The sequence below is a fragment of the Colias croceus genome, chromosome 18, assembly GCF_905220415.1.
Source record: "Colias croceus chromosome 18, ilColCroc2.1".
Classification (NCBI taxonomy): domain Eukaryota; kingdom Metazoa; phylum Arthropoda; class Insecta; order Lepidoptera; family Pieridae; genus Colias; species Colias croceus.
This window is the reverse complement of record NC_059554.1, coordinates 4,233,599-4,255,461: the sequence shown is the minus strand read 5'-3', so window position 1 is coordinate 4,255,461 and position 21,863 is coordinate 4,233,599. Positions and strand designations below refer to the sequence as shown.

Sequence of the window (21,863 nt, the reverse complement as noted above, 5' to 3'; positions counted from 1 at the left end):
AATGTTTCAGGTTCATGCAGTAGGTAGATACCTATAATATGTTGTATGTAAGTAACTATTTTGTTGAACTGGATTTTATACGAGCGGGGGTATAGGTACATTTTGAAAATGAAGACTAACTTTTTAGACTTTAATTTCTATTCTATGTATTCTTCATTATGTTCATTGTGTCAAATTACCCTTTACAAATATAAAATGCTACAATAAATAAACAATATAAAAGTCCATTGTCTCTCCATGTGAACTTAAATATCTACAAAATTGATAGTAAGTACATATATTATTTATATACTGTATATATTATTCCACATACATTATCTGACTCATTAATGTTACGTACCTAATCCATACGTATAACATTAAATTAACAATACAATTTCTGAACTAATCAATTAACACGTACCTAGCGCTAAATCCGCTTCGCTAATTAAAACGATTATATGTGTAAATCATCGGGCTTAATGCAGCTGAATTCCAAAGACTAGTGATATCATGTGATAGGTAATCTGTAGGGCCCAATTTGGTATATTAGTTGAGCCAGTGTTATGTGCTTTGTATGCAATTGAATAAGGTATCTACGAATGTTGGGAATCTCATTGTTGCTATTCTTTGTCATTGTGACCCGCGCCTCTGTGATTTTCGAGGACTGCGGTAAGTTTTACAAAAAATAATTCAACTTACTAATATATACGCATATGTTGACAAGATACCAAAACAAATTACATTTCCCAACGTGTAGAATCAACAAAGCTAAAAACAGTGTAACATTTATGGCTATTAAAATATATAATAAAATACCGGACAATTTCAAGGAACTACCAGTAAATCTTTTCAAAAATAAACTGACGAACTGGTTAATGGTAAAACAATTTTATGACATTGAAGAATTTATGACTTTGAAGTAGTGTAAACTGAATTGTGTGTGATAAGTGAAGTGTGTAGTGATATAATCGTGTAAATCGTAGTGCGTTCGCGTAATTGTGAAAATTGAATTGTGTGTACATTTAAATAATTAAACTAATCAACTTTCTTTTTTAATATTTGCACACCCAATAAATGGGTAGAATGTATTAGCCACATAATATTGTAATGAAAACATCTATAATTTGTAACTAGTTACATTCTTGCAAATAAATATAATTTGAATTTTGAATTTGAATTTGAATTTATAAGAATATTGTGTAATAAGATTAATTACCTATACAGCTTATATACGCAGATTATTATTACTGGCATGTAATGCTTCCTGTTTAAAGCACAACCTCAGAATCTGAAACACCAACATTATTTCTATTTTTTATTATCATTTGTTTGTATCATGGTAGATAAATAGAATTGTGTTTTAATCTCTTGTTTGACAGAGTTATGATAAAAATGCTAAAATGTGTATTATAGAATATCATAGCTTACGCCTTATATAGTATAGTCTATACTACACCGTAGGAAATCTCAAAAAATCCATGGACTCTCAATTAATGGTTAACTTTGGTTTACTTACACAATACTTAGCTATTGTGGTTTTCCTGTTATGATAAAGTGCTTATATATGTAAACGGAAATGTGTATTATAGATTAGTGTCAAAAATGATAAATGGTAAATGTGCAGATCCTGAAATATTTATGAATTATAAAATTGCCATTTTACGTTCGTATTCAGGCAATGTTCAGTAAAATAGTTTCCAAAACATTTCTTCAAAAAGATATCTCCAATAATATCTAATTAATCTGTAGTAAAAATATTCATCAGTTGTTAGGAAGTACTTATATATTAGCTAGAGCCGATCTCCGAGTACCCGGATAAAAGTTCACCTCTGAGATGTGTCACAAACATAGGTACTGTATATTCCATCATCATCTATAGATAGATGGGTAGTCTTCATACTTATTATAGAGCCGATTAAATGTGTTTTCGTGAAGAATAACAAATATTGATTGATCCTTACAGTTACGTCTATCCATACTAGGGCATGCACCCGGGTTTACCCGGTTCCGAAAAACCCGGGTAAAACCGGGTTTTTTGAAGATCTTGAGAACCGGGTCTGAATAGCTTGAAACCCGGTTCTCCCGGTTCCGACCAAAATATTAAAATATAAAGTATTATTTATATTTTGCTGCAACGTCAGACTCACGTGCATCGCGAATTTTCGTGCCACGCCTCAAGCGTGGCTCTGATTGGTTGTCTAACCTTAGATGCTATAAGTTTCCTACGGATGTATTACCAAAAAAAATTAGGCTTCAAAAATGACAAAAAATAGGCTACTGAAATATTTTCATTCGATTTGTCGTGAATTTGAAATGCTATTTCATTACTTAATGATCTAAGGTTTCATAATATATTGATCCTGTCATGTTTTTGTTTTTGGTATCAAGCTGAAATTTATATCGAATACTCAAGTCTTCGGGTCCCTTGATGCTGTAAAAAAGTCAAACTCACAAGCCAACGCATCAAAAGATACAGACGTAAATGCTGTAAATTTTCGAAAATTTCGACATTCGCATGGGACTCTAAACCTACAGGGTACTTCTCATGAACACAGAGCCTCTAAATTTGGTAAAAGTAACGTCTTATAACACAGATAAATAAAAAATTGCTAGAAACATATATTTCCAAAGTTACAACAATATAAAAAATAGCGCGAGTCCGACTCGCACTTGGCCGGTTTTTTGCTTTACAGTTTACAGTCATGGGCGTAGCTAGCCATGGGCTCAAGGTGGGGCAACAATAAAAAAATAATATGTAACTAGCAACTGTATGTACCCAAAGTCACATCCAGGTCTTCGAACCTCAAATGCCGGTGGCACGGCCGGCGGCTGCGCCGCCGGCATTTGCGAAGGCATTTGCGAAGGCATTTGCGAAGGCATTTGCGTAGGCATTTGCGAAGGCATTTGCGAAGGCATTTGCGAGGGCATTTACGAAGGCATTTGCGAGGGCATTTGCGAGGGCATTTGCAAGGGCATTTGCGAAGGCATTTGCGTAGGCATTTGCGAACGCGCGTTCGCAGGCGCGTTTGCAGGCGCGTTCGCAGGCGCGTTCGCAGGCGCGTTCGCAGGCGCGTTCGCAGGCGCGTTCGCAGGCGCGTTCGCAGGCGCGTTCGCAAGCGCGTTCGCAAGCGCGTTCGCAAGAGCGTTCGCATGCGCGTTCGCTGGCGCGTTCGCAGGCGCGTTCGCAGGCGCGTTCGCAGGCGCGTTCGCAGGCGCGTTCGCAGGCGCGTTCGCTGGCGCGTTCGCTGGCGCGTTCGCAGGCGCGTTCGCAGGCGCGTTCGCAGGCGCGTTCGCAGGCGCGTTCGCAGGCGCGTTCGCAGGCGCGTTCGCAGGCGCGTTCGCAGGCGCGTTCGCAGGCGCGTTCGCAGGCGCGATAGCATTTGCGATGGCATCTTCTTTACCTTGAAAACTTTTTTATAACACTCACTTTATTCTGTGTAATATTTTCTGAAAGTTTTTTTTTCTAAGGCCCATATTTTTTTGAGTTGTAACTCACGTGACACGTTCTTTAGAACGTGAAACTTAAAACAAAATTGAAATTTGATAAAATAGTGGGGTAACTAACTGTACTACACTCATTTTTCTTACAGCTTATGTAACATAGAAGCCTCAGCTATTTTCTTTTTTCGTGTGTAATTCGTTATTCGAATTATTCTTATTCAAAACACCTTATTGTTCACCTACCACATCACGAAATAGATCCAAAATGTGTCCCTATCTTCAGCCGTTTGGTCGCTGGGCGTATGACAATTATTTGTTAATCAGTCATTGTAGAGGTAAATAATACTAATGTTTTGATCTCATTTTCTGTGTCGACTGTCGACTTTCGAGAATCGAGTGTGAATTTTCTTACGGATATTAAGCTTAGTAGTTAGTACCTGGATAATTCAATTTTTAGATTTAGTTAGGTACCTTCCAGGTCAAAGCCTGGGTGGGGCAAGCGCCCCACCCTGCCCCACCGTGGCTACGCCCATGTTTACAGTTAATGAATAAGGTTTAAGTTTATAGGTGATATTATGATAACAAGGTACTTTTATAAGACTGATAAATAAAGAGAAGTATTGAAATTTTGTTTCTTTATTAATTTAATAAAATAAGGGTTCATACGCACTATGCGGGTAGCCGCATTGCGGGTAGCCGTCCGGCTGACCGCAGGATGCTGTTGCGAATGCGGCCAGCCGGACGGCTACCCGCAATGCGGCTACCCGCATAGTGCGGTTGAAAAACCGTTGCGATTTGCGGTCATGTCGATCCATTTCAAAGATGGAAATGGAAGAAGTTGCAGCTATTTACTACATTTACACACGTTACGTATAGAAGAAAAGCAAAGAAAGAAGTACTGGGTGCATCCTTATTTGCAAACACGAGAGGAGAGCAAGCATTTTGCAACCACGTGCACACACTCACTCAATGGCGGGCAGCCGCAGACTGAACCGCACAGTGCGTATAGCAACCGTCCGGCTGGCCGTCACTCGGGCCGCAGCTCTCCGAGCAACCGGAGCGGTCTGCGGGTAGCCGCATCGCAGTGCGCATAGAAATGAATATTACGTACATAATTGTGCTTGCGGTCAGCCGGACGGCTACCCGCAACGCGGCTACCCGAATAGTGCGTATGAACCCGACACAAGCCGCGTAAAATAAAAGGCCCATCAGGTACTTTTACAGTAACTTTTGTTTAATTTCGTTTTTTTTCCGAGGTATTATAAAAGAACCGGGTAACCCGGTTCTACCCGGTTCTGAGCTCAATTTGGAACCGGGTTTCAGAAACTTGGAACCGGACTCGGTTCTGCATGCCCTAATCCATACTCATAAACTTTCACGATTTATCAGTAGAATGTAGAATAGATCATAACGTCCATCATTCTAGGCACTTACAGTACTTTTTGCCTGGGTAGGCCAAAGAAGCGGTTAACATAATATATATACCTATTACTTATGTACTTAGGTACGTAAACTATGATTAATAGACACTTTTTTATCTTAAAAAAAAATAATAATATGTATGACGCATACATTTAATCAATGCCGGATTTAAGTCTGGTATAGTTAATAGTGCTGATATGTATTATGTGGTCTGGTTGTCTCGGGGCAACAAAAAACGGAGGCCCCAGACAAAAGAAACCATTAAATAATAATACCTAGTTATTGGGAAATTATAGCTGTCTAATAAGGATTAAGAAATGAAATTTACAATATCGCTTTTCTCATAGTAGTCGAGCCATATCGGAACATAATAATATAAGTAATCTAATTCTATGATATCTACATATTATTAGATAATATAATTTATATTATATTCAATTAACTAGAATATTTCGGTAATATCTGTAAGTAAAAGTAAGTATATTGTCTGCAACTGCGATAAATATTTATTAAGCCAGCATAAAAAAAGCTTAGTGTAATATAAAATACGAGTAGCTCTGTAAAGATAAGAACGGATTAAAGTTAAGCTGTTTTTATGAATTTCTAATACTTATATATGTGTATTGTTAGAAGTGATTTTAGAGGAAATCGTTTAACATACAATAAATTATTGACTATATCGCAAGGTAGATAATTTTAATTCTTTAATATTAATTTATTTTATCCGCATGGGTAAATAAATATGATACTTAGGTACTTATAAGCACAGGTAATATAAGACCTTCCCGATCCCAATAGTGAATAGAGACTTTAGAGACGGATTCTACCAGTAACTAAGTAGGTATAACACTAGTAACTAGCACTACCTAAGTAAAGTATTGTTTAAATATGTTATGATATGTTTTTGTAACAAAATATTAAGTAACTAACTACCTAGTTACTTATATCTATTAAAATAAAATTAATAAAAAAAAAAACTGTATTTACTAGTTAAAAATTTTATAATAGCTACATAACAAGCTAAAATAAGCGAATGAATATCATTGCAATTTTGCATTTTCAATGTTCATTGAGTTTAATATTCAAGGTTGCACAATTTTTATGCTGAAAGGAATAATAAATTTTCGAAAGGAGAGATGGAAGAAAAAAGCATGGCTATAATAATATATCTAATCCCTATTTTGTACTAACTGCGTTTCGCGATTTCACCCGCGTACCTAAATGTAAATGAGCATTTCCTTTCTGTGGGAATTTCAGTAGGCATAATATATCAGTATCAGTAGGCTATAAGGCAATATATTATATCAGCTGTCTGTTAGGTTGTTGTTATCACCTAGTTCCAGAAATTAGTAAAAATGGTAAAATATATATAAGGGATTTTAAATTAAACGATGTGTTTCTTCTGAAAACAAAAGAAACGACATTTAAAGTTTAATTTAACTTTAGCACACAATTTAAATTTTAAACAGTTCAAACATTACTTATCACATCACAATTTTATTTGGCGTCGTTCGCCATTATTAGTTCTCTCGCGACCTCTGTCGTAGGTATGTCTCACTAATGTTATAATATTATCTATGCCGAGCGGCAAAATTCAAATCCAATAAACAAAATAATAGGTTCAAAGAAATGAAGTTTCTTTACATCTCCCCCCCCAAAGAACATATTTTGCAATATAATTTACACAAAACTAATATATTCTAATTCAAATGCTTGAATACACATAATATAACATAACATAGCTTCATCTAACTCTTAATACTACATACATACTATAATTTTAGTTTAACAGTTTTCATTAAGTATAAAATAGGTACATTTTTTTATTTTTATTTTTTATTATTCTACTTTAAAGACAAAGGAATTAGTTTCGTTATATGAAAGAGGTTCGACTCTGCCTTTTTATGGCCAGTATTAATTCTATAAATAGAATTTGAAATCTTCTCAATAATTTTAAACGGACCAATTCTCAATTCATCTAATTTATTTCTGTTTAATTTACTACCATTCTCAACATATACCATATCTTCTACTTGGAAATCAAACTTAGCTCTATGTTTATCAAATAATTTTTTGTTGTAATTATGAGATTTTAAACTATTTATGAATGCTATCTTTCTATCTCTGAGCAAATCTTCTTCTGAGATTCTATGTTTAAGTTCATTTGGCAAACAAGATATATTTGTGCCTTCTAATAGATATTTAGGAGAAAACCCTGTGACTGAATGTTTTGTTTTATTATATTTATCAACACAGTCATGAGCAATCGTTGTCCATGCTTTTTTATAATTATTTTCATTAACTTTACATCTGATTTTATTTACTAGAGTTTGATTCAATCTTTCATTTAAACCATTGGAAAATGGAGAATTTACTGCAGTGAATATTATTGGTATTGATTTTTCCTTTAAGTAATTTTTGAATTCTTTTGAGTTGATTCCTGGGTACTGATCAGAGAAGAGCATCCCAATTGTGTCTGAGTCTGTTGCTTTATTTATTAATTTCATAAAATCATTAGCATTTTGTGTCTTTGATGTAATAATAAAAGCATATCTTGTGAAATGGTCCACAAGAAGATGTAAGTATTTTTTTGTGGATCGTTTGCCTCCAAAGCCTCCAATTGTGTCGATTGAGACTATCTCAAAAGGTCTGGTAGCAGGACCTAATTGTGACATTAAACCATATTTTTCTTGCCCTCTTGTTTTATTCCTAATACAAGTCTCACAATTTTTACAATGTATTTTAATATTTGTTGTGATATTTTTTGCTGAATAAAATGGACTTATTGTGTTAAGCATTTGTCTTACACCAATGTGACACATGTTTTTATGGACGTTTTGAATCAATTGTTTACTGAATTTTTCAGATAAAATTATCTTTTCATAATTTTTAAACTTTTTGTAATAGACATTGTTTTTAAATATTAAACTGTTTTTTTTATTTTGTAACTCTTCATTTTTTTCTTGGTCCGAAATAATATCATTTAATTTTATCAAATTTACTATTTTTAATGTATCATCTAAGTTTTCATTTGCATTTAGTACAGGATTCCTACTTAAACAATCCGCTTCAATATTTTCTCTTCCTGGAGTGTATTTGATTTTGAAATCATATTGTGATAAATAATAAGTTAAATCTCCCAACTCATCATCTGTCCTTGATCTAATATTTAAATTTTCTAAAGGTTTATGGTCAGTGTATACTGTAAATGATTTGCCAATTAACCAGAACTGCCAATATCTTATAGCTTCTTTGATCGCCAAACATTCCAAATATATTGCTTTCTTTTTCTTTTGTACTTTGTTTATTTTTTTTGAAAAATATGCAACTGGTTTTTCAATTCCATTTGGTTGTATTTGTTTCAATACAGCTCCTATACCTTCCAAGGAAGCGTCTGTATAAATGTTAATTGGTAAGTTCTTATCAAATATTTCTAAAATTGGTTTTGAGCACAATAATTGTTTTATAGCCTCAAAAGATTTTTGGCAATCTGAAGACCAAATAAAAGTCTGATTTTTACGAAGTAAGTTGTGAAGAGGATCCAAAATAATTGATCTGTTTGGTATATATTCATGATAGAAATTAATTTTTCCCAAAAACTGTCTTATATTTTTCTGACAGGTTGGTACCGGAAAATCTTTTATTGAAATTAAATTATCCCGTAAGGGGCTTATAGTATTTTTTTGTATAATATGACCAAGATATTTAACGGAGTCAGAGGCGAACATACATTTTGTAAATTTAAGTCTAAAACCTTCTGTTTTTATAGCTTCCAATAATACTGTTAAATGATGAACATGTTCAGAAAAACTTTTAGAAAATATAAGTATATCGTCAATATAGTTAACAGCAAAGTCAGTAAGCTTATGTTTCCTTAAAATATTACCGAGTATTCTTTGGAAAATAGCTGGCGATGTCTTTAGTCCAAATGGTAGGCATGTCCACTGATAATGCCCGTCTTGTGTTACAAAGGCAGTCTTATGTCTGTCTTCAATCCTTAAAGGAATTGACCAAAAAGCGGAATTTATGTCTAGTGTAGAAAAATATGTTGAATTTCTTGTTTTTATTACAAGATCTTCTATTAATGGAAACGGTTGAGCCTGGGGTACCACTATTTTATTTAGTTCTCTAAAATCTATGCAAAGCCTTGATCTTTTGTTGTCTTCCTTTTTAAAAGCTAGTGTTACTGGTGCTGCAAATGGACTATAAGATTCTTCAATAATATTTTTGTCAAGTAATTTTGCTATTTGCTGTTCTATTTCTATTTTATCTTGAACCGAACATCTGTAAGGTCTTTTACTGCAATATTTGTCCATGAGTAAATCTATACGTGCCTCATATTCTTTGACAGTGCCAACATCATATTTGTCTTTCGCAAAGATGGATTTATAGTTTTCAATCAATTCATAGATCTTTTTCTTCTGTTGATTATTTAAATTGCCCATGTTTATTTTGAAATTTTCTTCCAATATGTGCTCATTAAAATTTATTGAAACTTTTCCACATGTATCTTCTTTTTTAATTTCTTTATTTTCATTTGTAACATTTTTTTCTTCAGTTTTTTGAGTTATTTCCAAATCCTCATTTTGAATCAGTTTAAATTTCTTAATAAGGTCCAGACCAATTAAAAAATCATATTTAAACTCTTTGCTGTCGACAATATAAACATCAACATTTTCTTCAATTTTTAAAATTTTTATTCTTATTGTTGTCAAACCATTAGTCTTTTTAACACCATTAATTGTAACTAGGTTATCCTTATTTAAATTATTTTCACTTTCTTTCACCCTTAATAATTTGGAATTAATTATTGATACATTAGAACCGGAGTCATATATACCAAACACTTCTAATTTTCCATTTAATATTAGTTTGACTTTAATTAATGGTGTTATTATTCGTTTTTTGTATCATTGTTATTTAATTCCACCTCTATCACTGAATTATTTACAGCTTTACTGTTGTATGTCTTACTGGGATGTTTAAACCAACACTTATCTTCATGATGATATCTGACGCCTTTATTTAACCCTTCACAAATCTTACATGGTTTTGTTATTTTTTCAATATATGGTTTTGTTATATCTTTAGTATCATAATATCTTTTTGTTTTATAGTAGTTTTTTTTGGTTGTTAAATTTTCATATTTACCTATTTCATTATATAGTGCGGCAGTTGATTTTACAGTTTTTTTGTCAATTTTATCCATAATGTATTCCGGTAAACCCATAACAATAATACTAATCATTGTTTGAGTGTCAATATCTCTGTTTACTTCTAATAACAGTCTTTCCTTCTTAGTTGCATATTCCAGTAGTGATCCAGCTTGATATTTGAAGTTAAATGCATATCTCTCTTGAGTCCAACCCTTATTTCCGTATGTTTCACACAAATTTTCTTTCCATTCTATCCAGTTTGAATTCACAGTTAGTTTTATCAACATACTGGTATACCAATCTATACATTGTTTCTCTAATAAATGTTTCAATATCTCAATCTTCTCTTTATCTTCTAAAATCTCAAATCTCTCACATTCACTCTCAAATACAGTTATCCACTGATTTACATTCGAATTTTTATTTGAAAATTTTTCTATCATGAATCGTTCAGCTACTTTACTGATATTTTTATTTTCTGTTGTGGTGTTTTTATTATTACTCAGTAAAGGTACGGTTTCTCTTGTAATTTCTTCCAAATACTGGTCACCAAACTGTAAATTTTCGCCTTCGTCTAAATATATGTTCCTCAAATCTGTGTTTAAAGGTATCCACACTGCACGTGTCTGATGTCTTTTTTTTAATGAATTTTTTATTTTAGTGAATACATCCGAAGATATTAAACTAGTGTGCTTACTTGCAGGTTTTAAATCATCTGGAATATTAAAAATGCGTCCATCCGTAGTCTCGATTGAGGTTATGCACACCACATTGGATTTTCCATCTGATCCCGCTAAAACTGCGAATTGGAATCGTAGTTTATCCATTTTCATAACTAGAAATGTCGTTTTATAAGGGATTTTAAATTAAACGATGTGTTTCTTCTGAAAACAAAAGAAACGACATTTAAAGTTTAATTTAACTTTAGCACACAATTTAAATTTTAAACAGTTCAAACATTACTTATCACATCACAATTTTATTTGGCGTCGTTCGCCATTATTAGTTCTCTCGCGACCTCTGTCGTAGGTATGTCTCACTAATGTTATAATATTATCTATGCCGAGCGGCAAAATTCAAATCCAATAAACAAAATAATAGGTTCAAAGAAATGAAGTTTCTTTACATATATTTATGTACTATATCATTTTTGGAGTATGTGGCCTGGGCCTATCCGAATAAAATTTTTATGGGACCAATTCAACACCATTCCGCATCAAATAACAAGTGATAACTGCGTTAAAAACAACCGACTTCAAACTTGCACTTGCAAAAATGCCCATAAAATAAAAACTACTATAGGTACCTATCCGAATAAAATTTTTATGGGACCAATTCGACACCATCCCGCATCGAACAAAAAAAGAATCACGTAAATCAGTTCAGAAACCTCGGAGTTATCGGTGTACATACATAAAAAAAAAAAAAAACATACCGGCCGAATTGATAACCTCCTCCTTTTTTTTGAAGTCGGTTAAAAAAATATCACGTAAATCGGTTCCGAAACCTTGGAGTAATCGGAGTACATACATAAAAAATTATACCGGCTGAATTGATAACCTCCTCCTTTTTTTGAAGTCGGTTAAAAAAAACATTAGGTAGGTACATTCAATACGCCATTCTTAATCCCACTTAATTCCACGCTGATAAAACGATAAATTAAAAATAACATTGCATTTGAATTCATTAAAACTCTTTTGCTAATCCTTTTTGTACGTGTAATTTATAGCTGTTAAGATTGTTAGTGCATACAGGTTAATTTTTTTTTAAATCGGTGAATGTTCATAGAATCTAATATTAATTATTGCTGCCGCGGGCTGAAAGCTAGATCTACAATAAAATCAGCTATAATAATATGTGGTTATTTTTATTCTTACTAAGTAGATACAATAATATAGTCCGCATACCAACTATCTACTTTAAAAAAAATCATAAAACTAGATTATATCTACCTAGGTATTTAATGATAGAACCAATCCATGTTATTCTAATATTGATTTTTTTGTATGTAATAAATATTATGTATCTACAATGAATACTTCGTAAGTATTAAAATGTTTATTCAATAGTTATATGTATCAGGTAACGAATATGATAACAGCTAGTTAGTATCATATTTTTGATGGCGCTAGAAATTTTGACATTCCTAGTGTATTAGATAATATTATAAGCTTCTTGCATTCCTAGTTAGTAGTAGTAGTACTTAGTTAGTTTTTATCTTGGATAAAGCAATCTACATACATAATATTATATGCGGCATACATATACAGGGTGTCCCACTATTGGTACTTATACTAAGCGCGAAGGGACTTGTAGTTTTGCACAAAATTACGCCAATTTTTTTTTTCTTAATTTTTCCTAAAAATCCATGTTTTCGTCTCTAGCTTCGCGCAGCCGGCATATACGGCTTCGCTAATGTGAGCGATAGCTCATGTGCGGGTGGCAAAGTAGAGCGGGTTGCTTGTTAGGGGTGTACACATTAAGTTTTAAGAATTCATCTATTTGTCAAAAAAATTCGTCTGGAATTTTATAGGTAAGTATTTTTTACGTACTCAGCGTATGCAAAACTATAGAAATGCAAAACTAAGCTAGAGAAGAAAACATGGATTTTCAGGAAAAATGTAGCAAAAATTTTTTGACGTAATTTTGGAGTCTAAGTATTTTTTACGTGATCAGTGTATGCAAAATTACAAGGTCCTTAGTATACCAATAGTGGGACAGCCTGTATTTTTGGTTTGTGGATGCCCACTTTCGAGACACAGACACAATAGATTTTCTATTGTGTCTGTGGTTACGGGGCCTGAGTTATTACATTAGTTATACTTAGTTGTTCCTATAGCGATCATTATGAAGTTTTAAGCTGCAGTAGGTATTTTATCTCTGTCGAAAAGAACCGAATCAAGTTTCTAGCGTTTTTTACATATTTTATTTCCTTAAAAGATTCAAGGTTTTGTTATTTTAGTAGATACACTATTTTTTTATCAAGTTTTGCGAACTTGCGAAATAACGATTTGCATATAGCTAGTTGTATTGTACTTAGATCAAAACTGCCTCACGCCATATCTATAGTTTTAACTTTTAACCAAAGAGTAAACTACCTACCTAATATACCTATATGGGGGTTTTAATTTTAAATTATTAAAAAGCTGAAAAGCTCGCTGACATCCGAGCAAATAGCACATATATGTATATACAATATACATATTATGATATACCTAGAAAAATAAACTGTTCTAAATTAATTTTAATCACAATTTAGACTTTTTCCTATGCTAGCAGATAATTAGGTAATTTAAATAAGTATAACTAAGTCAAAATGAATGCATCAGTGTATATATTAATTATTGCATGGTCATTTCAAGGGTCCGCTTACGACTTGGTGACTGTTAACATAGATGGATGTGGAAGAAGTCTGCCTTGCTATGTCACACTGGGGGAAAGTGTCCCAGTGAGTGTCCGCTTTTATGCAGGTATAGTATACATTTATATCGGTTTATATACTGTTGCGTTAGAGCGTTTTCACATTGTCCGGTCCGATATCGGATATCGGGCGCCGATAGCCGATATCCGATATCGGAGGCTAAGTAAATTAATGTATGATTTAGGTACCTGTCTTTCACATTGTCCGGTCCGATATCGGATATCGGAGCCAACACCGATATTCCCGTGAACTATCGGACGATAATGTTCAGTGTTACCAACTCAATTTTCGAAAAGGTAGTATACCAACAGCAAAAAAAGCACTAGTTTGTGTATTTTCAGTCATTTCTAGGCGCTAAATGTAAAAAAAATCCTTTCATTTACTTTAAACCTTTTTATTAAGAAAACATTCATTTAAGTATTTAAAGGCATTAAAAATACTATTTTTACGGGAGCTATTTTAATACCGTCCTATAATATATACGGCAATTGGCTGAACTGAAGTAAACAAAAATATATTGCGTTCTTAAATTCAACCGTATCTTCGAAATATTAGTGTCTTTTATCTTTATTTACTCATTCTGCCTCGCTCCTCCTCCTACTTGGACTACTGTTGTGCTGTAAGCTGTTTATTGTATTGTTGTCATTGAGTCATAGATTTAGTGCTTTGTTTTAGCGCCGATATCAAACCTGTATAATAAATAGCACATCTAAATAATATTAAGTAATTAATAATATCAAATCTTTTTTTATATTTTACTTTTCCAGCTGTTTTTTGTAGTTATTTTTACTGTATGTACAACTACGATCTATCAGTTGAATTTTTTTAAATCAAACTCTTTTTATTGAAAAGAAAATTTACAATACGGCAATTTTGTTTAGTTTTCTCTAAAATTTCAGAATTAGAATGCGGCGACCTTACATTTTGTCAAGAACGCGCGGCGACTTTTGAGCTTGTTTGGCTTGTTTACTATTTTGGTTGTCATGGCTCGTATGCTTAGATTATAAATGGCTATATTATTATTAGTCTGTGGTACTACGTAATTTACTGTTCTGTGGTAGGTGGTGGTAGATAACAGCACCTACATTTGTAAATGTAATTTGAATTTATATTTGCCAGTTTCGTCGCTTTAATACTGAGTTGAATTTTATTTGATTTTATTTGTATAAGAACATAACAGTCGTACATGATTTAATATTAAAAAGTTCTAAAATTCACTACGACCACACAACATGTTCTATTATTAAAAAAAGAAAAACAGCATATAAAAAAAACAAGCCTCACAATGAAATTGAATATTGAAACTAGATTCTGACTCTACAGAGGGTACAAATCCAAACTCCGCAGTCAGCAGATTAAACCGGTTTGAAAAACATAGTTTATTTATTACTATTTATTTTATTTAAAATAAAGTTTCTTTTTTGTAACATAAATGCATCCACTGTTTTTTTTAATTCTCCATATATCTACTTTTCCAGTTTCTGGCAACACTCATAATATCGGGACGATATTATCGGATAATGTGAAAGGGCAAATTGTGTCCGATATCGGATATCGGCTATCGGCTTCCGATATCCGATATCGGACCGGACAATGTGAAAACGCTCTTAGGTATCGTATAAGTATATAATATGTTAGATACTCTACAAAAACATAACTACTAGAATTCTACATTACCTCATATTATTTATGAACGGGTAGACAGGAATAAAAGTTTCTAATTTTATGTCTATAAAAAAAAATGTTCGAATAGAATCTTAATAAAAAATATAATTTAAGGCAATCTTGCTTTTGACCTTGACGTTTTATTTTTTTGTGTCTGTATAAAAAATAAAAATGGTCGCATCGTGATGATTATTTTGTACGAATACCTACCTCTTTTATATTATGTTCTGTCTATATAAATGCAAAGACTCAACCTATCTTATCTGTATGTATGTATTATCAGTCATACGGAATGTAATTCTAGAAGGTAATTCTGTGATTATTACCTACCAATTAGATAATAATCATTGTTCTGTGTTCATTAGTCTTATAATAATGAACTTATCTTTTAATATCTGTTTCAGATTTTGCATCACTAGAACTAGATCAGGATGTGATGTTCAAATTGAATTACGTTAATGCTAAACCTCCGGTTACACCCGGTAAGTAACAAAATCATTTTGTCTTTTTTTAACTCAGGTAACTATGTATAATCTTTTCTTAAAGGTCTCTCTTATAGATCGTATAGAATCTCTTCGAACTTCGAAGCATTCACTGAACTTCATTAAGATCTTATACAAATTAGTTAAAATAACTCAGGCCCCGGAACCACAGACACAATAGAAAATCTATTGTGTCTGGGACTGATCGGGCCGCTTGGGGCTCAATGGGTTAAATCTGTGGTTAATCACAGATAACTATTATACATAGACTGGTTGAATGTTTGACTTTGATTTCAGAACCTTGCGACATTTTGCCATGTCCGGTGCAAACAGACGCTATTACCTCATTCACCAGTGTCATGACCGTGCCTACAAATATGGCTTTGGTAAGAAAAGCGGTTGGAATACCTACCTACTTCTTCCTATGTAGTTTATTTACATTTTACCGTCAATATTGTATACAGCATCCAATTTGGAAATTAAACTTTAACCCTCCAATTTTATTCTTCGCGTGCTTGCAGAAAAGTCACTGCCTAAATTGCTTTTCACAATGAAGCGCTATCGTTAATTTAAATAAATAATATAGGTAACTACCTCAATATTGCACGACGATGCGAAGCATCAGAGAGTGCTTTACGATCGAAAAATTTTTTTCGCCTCATTTTTGCAGCTATTCTTATTATTATAGCCTTGTTAGTTCACGGAATCAAGATATTTTGCATACTATTGTCGAGATAATTTAATGGAGATTAATCCCATACTTTTTAAAAATTGATTTACTTCAATAGAATTGGAAAAAAACACCGAAATAGGTCAAAAAAATTTCCTGTCCGTCATGTGTGAAACCTGAAAACATTATAACTTGTGAAAAAATCCATCATTTGAGTTAATTTTTTTTTTTAAATATTCTAATCGACGATTGTAGGTCACTGAATGCGAATGATTAATTAATTCAGTGTCGTTTAATTGCAATTAATAAAAAACGAAAACTACAAGACTGTATATCTATATATATATATATTTTTTTATATTTCATAATTAAATGAGCATTATGAGTCGTGCACTTTTGGATTTTCCAAATAATATCTTATTATAAATCTATACATATAATAAATCTGTAGAAGGGTCAATTCTGTACATTGAAAATATTGAAAAAATAAATAGCAGGGGGTGTTAATGGATCGATACCAAACCCAAATATGTGATTAAAAAAATTTTTGTCTGTCTGTCTGTCTGTCTATCTGTCTGTCTGTCTGTCTGTCTGTATGTGAAGGCATCACGTGAAAACTAGCGGTTCGATTTCGATGAAACTTGGTATAATTATACCTTATTATCCTGGGCGTAAAATAGGATACTTTTTATCCTGGAAAAATACGTAGAAAAAAATTAATCTTAATTTTTCAGTTTTATCCATAGACGTTGTTCCGTAGAACCGCGAACACACGTTGCGTATTATTATAGGCCTAGCCGTATTTGGGAATTGGGTCCAATAAATATTTATAAGATGTTATTGACAGAGGTACTCAAAATGGAGAAATAACCATCCACGCGGAGACCGACATCCGCGCGGACGGAGTCGCGGGCGGAAGCTAGTGTATAATAATTTTCTCAGGCCAGGGCGAAAACCCGGAAAATTTAGTTGATCAGTTTTGAATTACTACTTACTTGTTTTGATACAACTAAGTTATAAACCTGTAAAATCAAAAATGCTTCTTAGTTTTTCAGAATAAAGTAAGATCTAAAGTATATCTACAAAGACTACAAATATGTAGCTGTATAAATTATACCCATACCCATGTAATAAATATAACTTTCATATAAAATACTAGGTACTAACACGTGTTATAACTACACTCACCGGCACGGAATCTTGGCCACTTACAAATTTGCCGATAAAAAAAGTTTGAAGTGTTTTTCACGATTTTTTTGTATGCAGATATGTTAACATATTATTTGTTTAATTCTATGGTAAGAAATCATTGAGTTTGAGAATAATCTTTTACCACTTTTTAAGAGTTATTCGAAATTTGTGATTTGTGCGGTTAAGCCGAAGTTACGAATTGTTCGTTTTAAACTTTTTTCGATATCTTTTATGCCGTTTTAAGATATTGTTATTGTTGTACTGTAGTCAATGATCATAACAAACAATTTAAAATGCCATTAACATCTGAACAACCTACTCAGGCCATCACAATGTTAGACCAATGACTGCCGCAACGTAAAGTACCTAATGTACAGTACGTACCTCGTTCAGCGATGCACTATGCATGGAGAAGATACCAGGAGACTGGCAGCCACATGTGCAGACCAGGAAATGAAGGTGTGAGGTGCACATCAGCTCGAGAAGACCCGTTTATTGTTCGAGAGATACTCAGAAATGGCTTTCTGACAGTTTTTAGGATACGCCACCGGCTCTAAAACACCAGGATAATAAATGTGAGTGAGCAATCGGTGAGAAGACTAATGAAAGAAGTTAATTTGAAGGTTTTCAGACCAGCACGCCGTCCAGAACTCCTCAGACATCACAGAGAAGCACGTCTTCGTTTTGCACGAGAACATGAAAACTGGACCCACAGCCAGTGCGCTCGTGAGGTGTTCACAGATGGCTGCTAAGGCACTTTACGAGCTTCTGATAGCCAACAGTCAGTATAGAGGAGACGAGAAGAGAGGTTTTCACACATCACCACACTCAAAATGCGATTTTTCATGGAGGGTCAATAATGGTATGGGGAGGTATAAGTTTCGATGCTCGCACGGAGTTATTTATCGTAGATAATGGCTTAAATTTGATCAGGTACATCGAGGAAATTCTCCAGGAACATTTTCAGCCCTATTACAGGTTTATCAGTGAAGAAAATTTGCTACTTATACACTATAACGCACGTCCGCGTGTCGTACGATGCGTATAAGAGTACCTTCAAGAGGTTATTATTGAAAAATTGGAGTGGCCAGCTCGTAGCCCGGATCTTAATCCAATAGAACACATCTGGGACATGCTTAAAAGAAACATAAAGTTCGATTCCAACTCAGCACTAATGTTAGATGAGCTTAGAAATACAGCTGGGGCCGTTTGGTACACTATAGCTCAAGTGGTCTCCAAAAATGTCTTCTAGAGTATGCCAGACTGGATGCAAACAGTGTTTAAGGCAAGAGAAGGAAACACCCTTTATTTAAAGGTTCAATTTTTTTTATGGAAACGTTCTTTCTAATTTTTTAGCATTTTTTAAGAAATCATTTAAATTTCACAGGAAAAGCGTAAATTCTTGTTTAATTCATATCTACTCGGTAGTACTTCTTATTAACTTCCAATTATTACTAAAAGTTAGTAAAAACATTAAAGTAACTAGTTTTGATTAAATTTTTATTGAATTTTGTAGTAGAAAAGAAATAGTGTTATTTTACGCAAAAATTTGCAGTGGCCAAGATTCCGTGCCGGTGAGTGTAGATTGCACCAAACGTGGCTCATACAAATCAAGCATAATTTATAATCTGAATAAATGTCACGTCCATTTCATAGTTCTACTGTTTTGTTATGACTAAACAAAGAATCGTTAACCAAATAATGAAGGAAATAGGTGTGAGCATTTGAATAAAATAAATATTATCTTGTTGGTGACCTATCTAAAGATATTATTCAACTTAGATTTAAATAATTTTAAGTTAAGTACTATCTTAGTTTAAAACTAAATTTTTTTTACAATATTTATTTTTTGTTTTTGTTTTACAATATTTATTTTTATTATTTAGAATAATAAGTCCTTGCTTGGTGTTCAAAGATCGAATTAACTGTCCGTAAAGTAGGTTAAAATCGAGTCTAAAGGAATCGGTTAATATATAACCGATAAACATATTGAGGTAGCTTAGAAAAGCGTGTTAAAAACATCTCCGTCGGAACAAGTTACTTAGTAAAAATAAAAAACGAGTTTTTGTTTCAATTAATATTTAATGTTTCTAATTCTCTCTCAAACCTTCTTAATCAATAATCGCATATTTTCAGAATCAACGTGGTTATCTGCAGTGGCGTGTCTACAATGAAAAAAACCTCGAAGTCCTGTGCTATTCCGTATTGGTACAGACTCAAAATTATGTGCAAAAAATGCTACGGAGGAACTCTCACTTATCAAATAACCATAATAAGAATTTTGATAAACATTATCCAATAAATTTGACAGCCCCAAATGCAACCATTGAATTTTATGCATAAGTAATTATCTATTGTTTTATTCTCAATATATCTTAATTGGTTCATGTAGAGCACCATTTAAAGGTAACTAATTACTAACCAATTTTTCCTTTAATTGGGACTTAAAAAAAATACTATTCGCTATTTAATTAAATACTTTTCGAACGATTTCCTTGTTATTATTTCGTATGAATTCGTATTATATTGTGTGTTTGTGAATTCGTAAATTTTATTCGTTCATATTAACTTGCGTTTGTAATTAGCATTAAAAGTGTCAGGCTTTTGTTTTAAATTTATATAAAGAAAGTTCATTTTACAAAACTTTCGGCACCGCCTGCACTGTGCCGCTGCAGCTGGAGTAGAGTGGGTCAAACAGTTCGTAATTCATTTAAATAGATAGACCGTAACAGTATAACACCTATAGTCATTAAAATCACATAATATAGTTAGCTGCTAGAAATAAATGTTACGAAATATACCTTAGTACCTTCTCTATAGGTACTTAAATATTATATTTTATTAACCAAAAACAAGTGAAACAACATGTTTTCCCCGGTAAAAGGACGTCTTTAGATTTTTTTGATTTATCATTTATCATTAGTCCATAAGCAGGCTTCAGCCTGACTCTACAGAATCACAGATTAGATAATAGTTTGGAAGACTGAAGGTAAGCTTTAGGACCGGCGCGGCGCGGCGCTGTACTCCAAATAACACATTATACTTTTATTGAACCTACAAAATAATATACCTTATATTTTCGATACGAAGATAAACAATAGGTAGCATGCTAATAAAACTGACTAAATGTTAGATAATTGGATTTTATTATTTATTTGCACACATTATTAAATAATTTAAGCTCTACCAGTATTAGGTACCTACTTATATTGCAGGCGCTTTTGCTAAGTTTATAAATTAGGTAAGTTTAATACAATAATACATACATGAATGCGAAAGTCTGACTGTTAGTGCAGCACCGATTTGGATTGAAAAAGACGGATACAATTTTTGCTTGTTGTTTAGGTACTCCGTAAGGAAAAAAGGTAAAAGCTCGTAAGTATATAGGAAAGCAAGCTTTCGCTGCCGGTTTAGGTCAATAAAATTATGATACATTATTATCAATTAAAAAAATATACGGTACCTACCTAAGTATTATATATCACAATATGACTTGCACAATATTAGGTAAGTACTTGGTAAGTAACTAACTATGTAGTTGTATTCTTTACTAGCTGCTCCGCGCGGTTTCACCCCCGTGGCTCCACTCCTGTTGGTTGTAGCGTGATAACCTTCCTCGATAAATGGGCTATCTAACACCGAAAGAATTTTTCAAATCGGACCAGTAGTTCCCGAGATTAGCGCGTTCAAACAAACAAAAAAACAAACTCTTCAGATTTATAATATTAGTATAGATTAATCTTCACAACGGACAAGGGAGTATTGTTTTATATCGTAAGCATTTGTTTGATAGGATGCCAATGAGACAACAATTAAAAGCGACTATTTTTCATCTGCTTCTTAGCTGATGTTATTTAATTATAGGTAGGTAAGAGGTAGGTATATTACGCAATCAAAATGCAATAATCATTCTACAAGTAAAAAAAAACATCCGTCTTTCAAATTTTGTGTGGCGTAGATAAGTCTGTCTTTATTTTTATTTTATACAAATCACACGCAATAAATGCCTGACAATTTCTCCCACCAGTCTTTTGTTAGTGTTTATTAATTTAACCTTTGGCCTGTCATTGATTAAAGTGTCGTTGGCCTACTATACAGAATTTCTATTATTAGAAATGTTTAGAAATGCTGCGTTTATAAAACTTTAGATGTAATTAGGTATTGATCAACCTTGATATATTCATTTTAACTTTGCTGTAATAAAATGATCAACAGATTTTTTCAACATAATTCACCGCGCTGGCCAAGTGCGAGTTGACAGATGTTGTAGTTCAATAGCTTATTTAAATTTTAAACCACTAATTCCTTTGCTCTTTTTTTGTCATTAATAATATAGGCAAATAAATACCCATACAATAATATGTATATGATTTGAAGCGGAATATTAAGTAGGTAAGTATAATTTTCAAGTTCTGTTTGTATTGTTTATATAT

At 32.9% G+C, this 21,863-nt stretch overlaps 1 protein-coding gene across 2 annotated transcripts; it reads left to right on the top strand.

The window, feature by feature from the left end:
- The first annotated feature begins 348 nt into the window (after window positions 1-348).
- LOC123699966 lies at window positions 349-19,920 on the top strand. Of its 2 annotated transcripts, none has more exons than XM_045647025.1 (5): window positions 349-651; window positions 13,364-13,471; window positions 15,492-15,569; window positions 15,867-15,955; window positions 19,567-19,920. In XM_045647025.1, exons 1-5 carry the CDS (start codon window positions 582-584, stop codon window positions 19,771-19,773), a joined length of 552 nt encoding a protein of 183 aa, XP_045502981.1. In that variant the 5' UTR covers window positions 349-581; the 3' UTR covers window positions 19,774-19,920. The 2 variants fall into 2 exon arrangements, with proteins under 2 accessions (XP_045502981.1, XP_045502982.1); XM_045647026.1 differs by having other exon boundaries at window positions 637-651; window positions 13,364-13,449.
- Window positions 19,921-21,863: the final 1,943 nt, after the last annotated feature.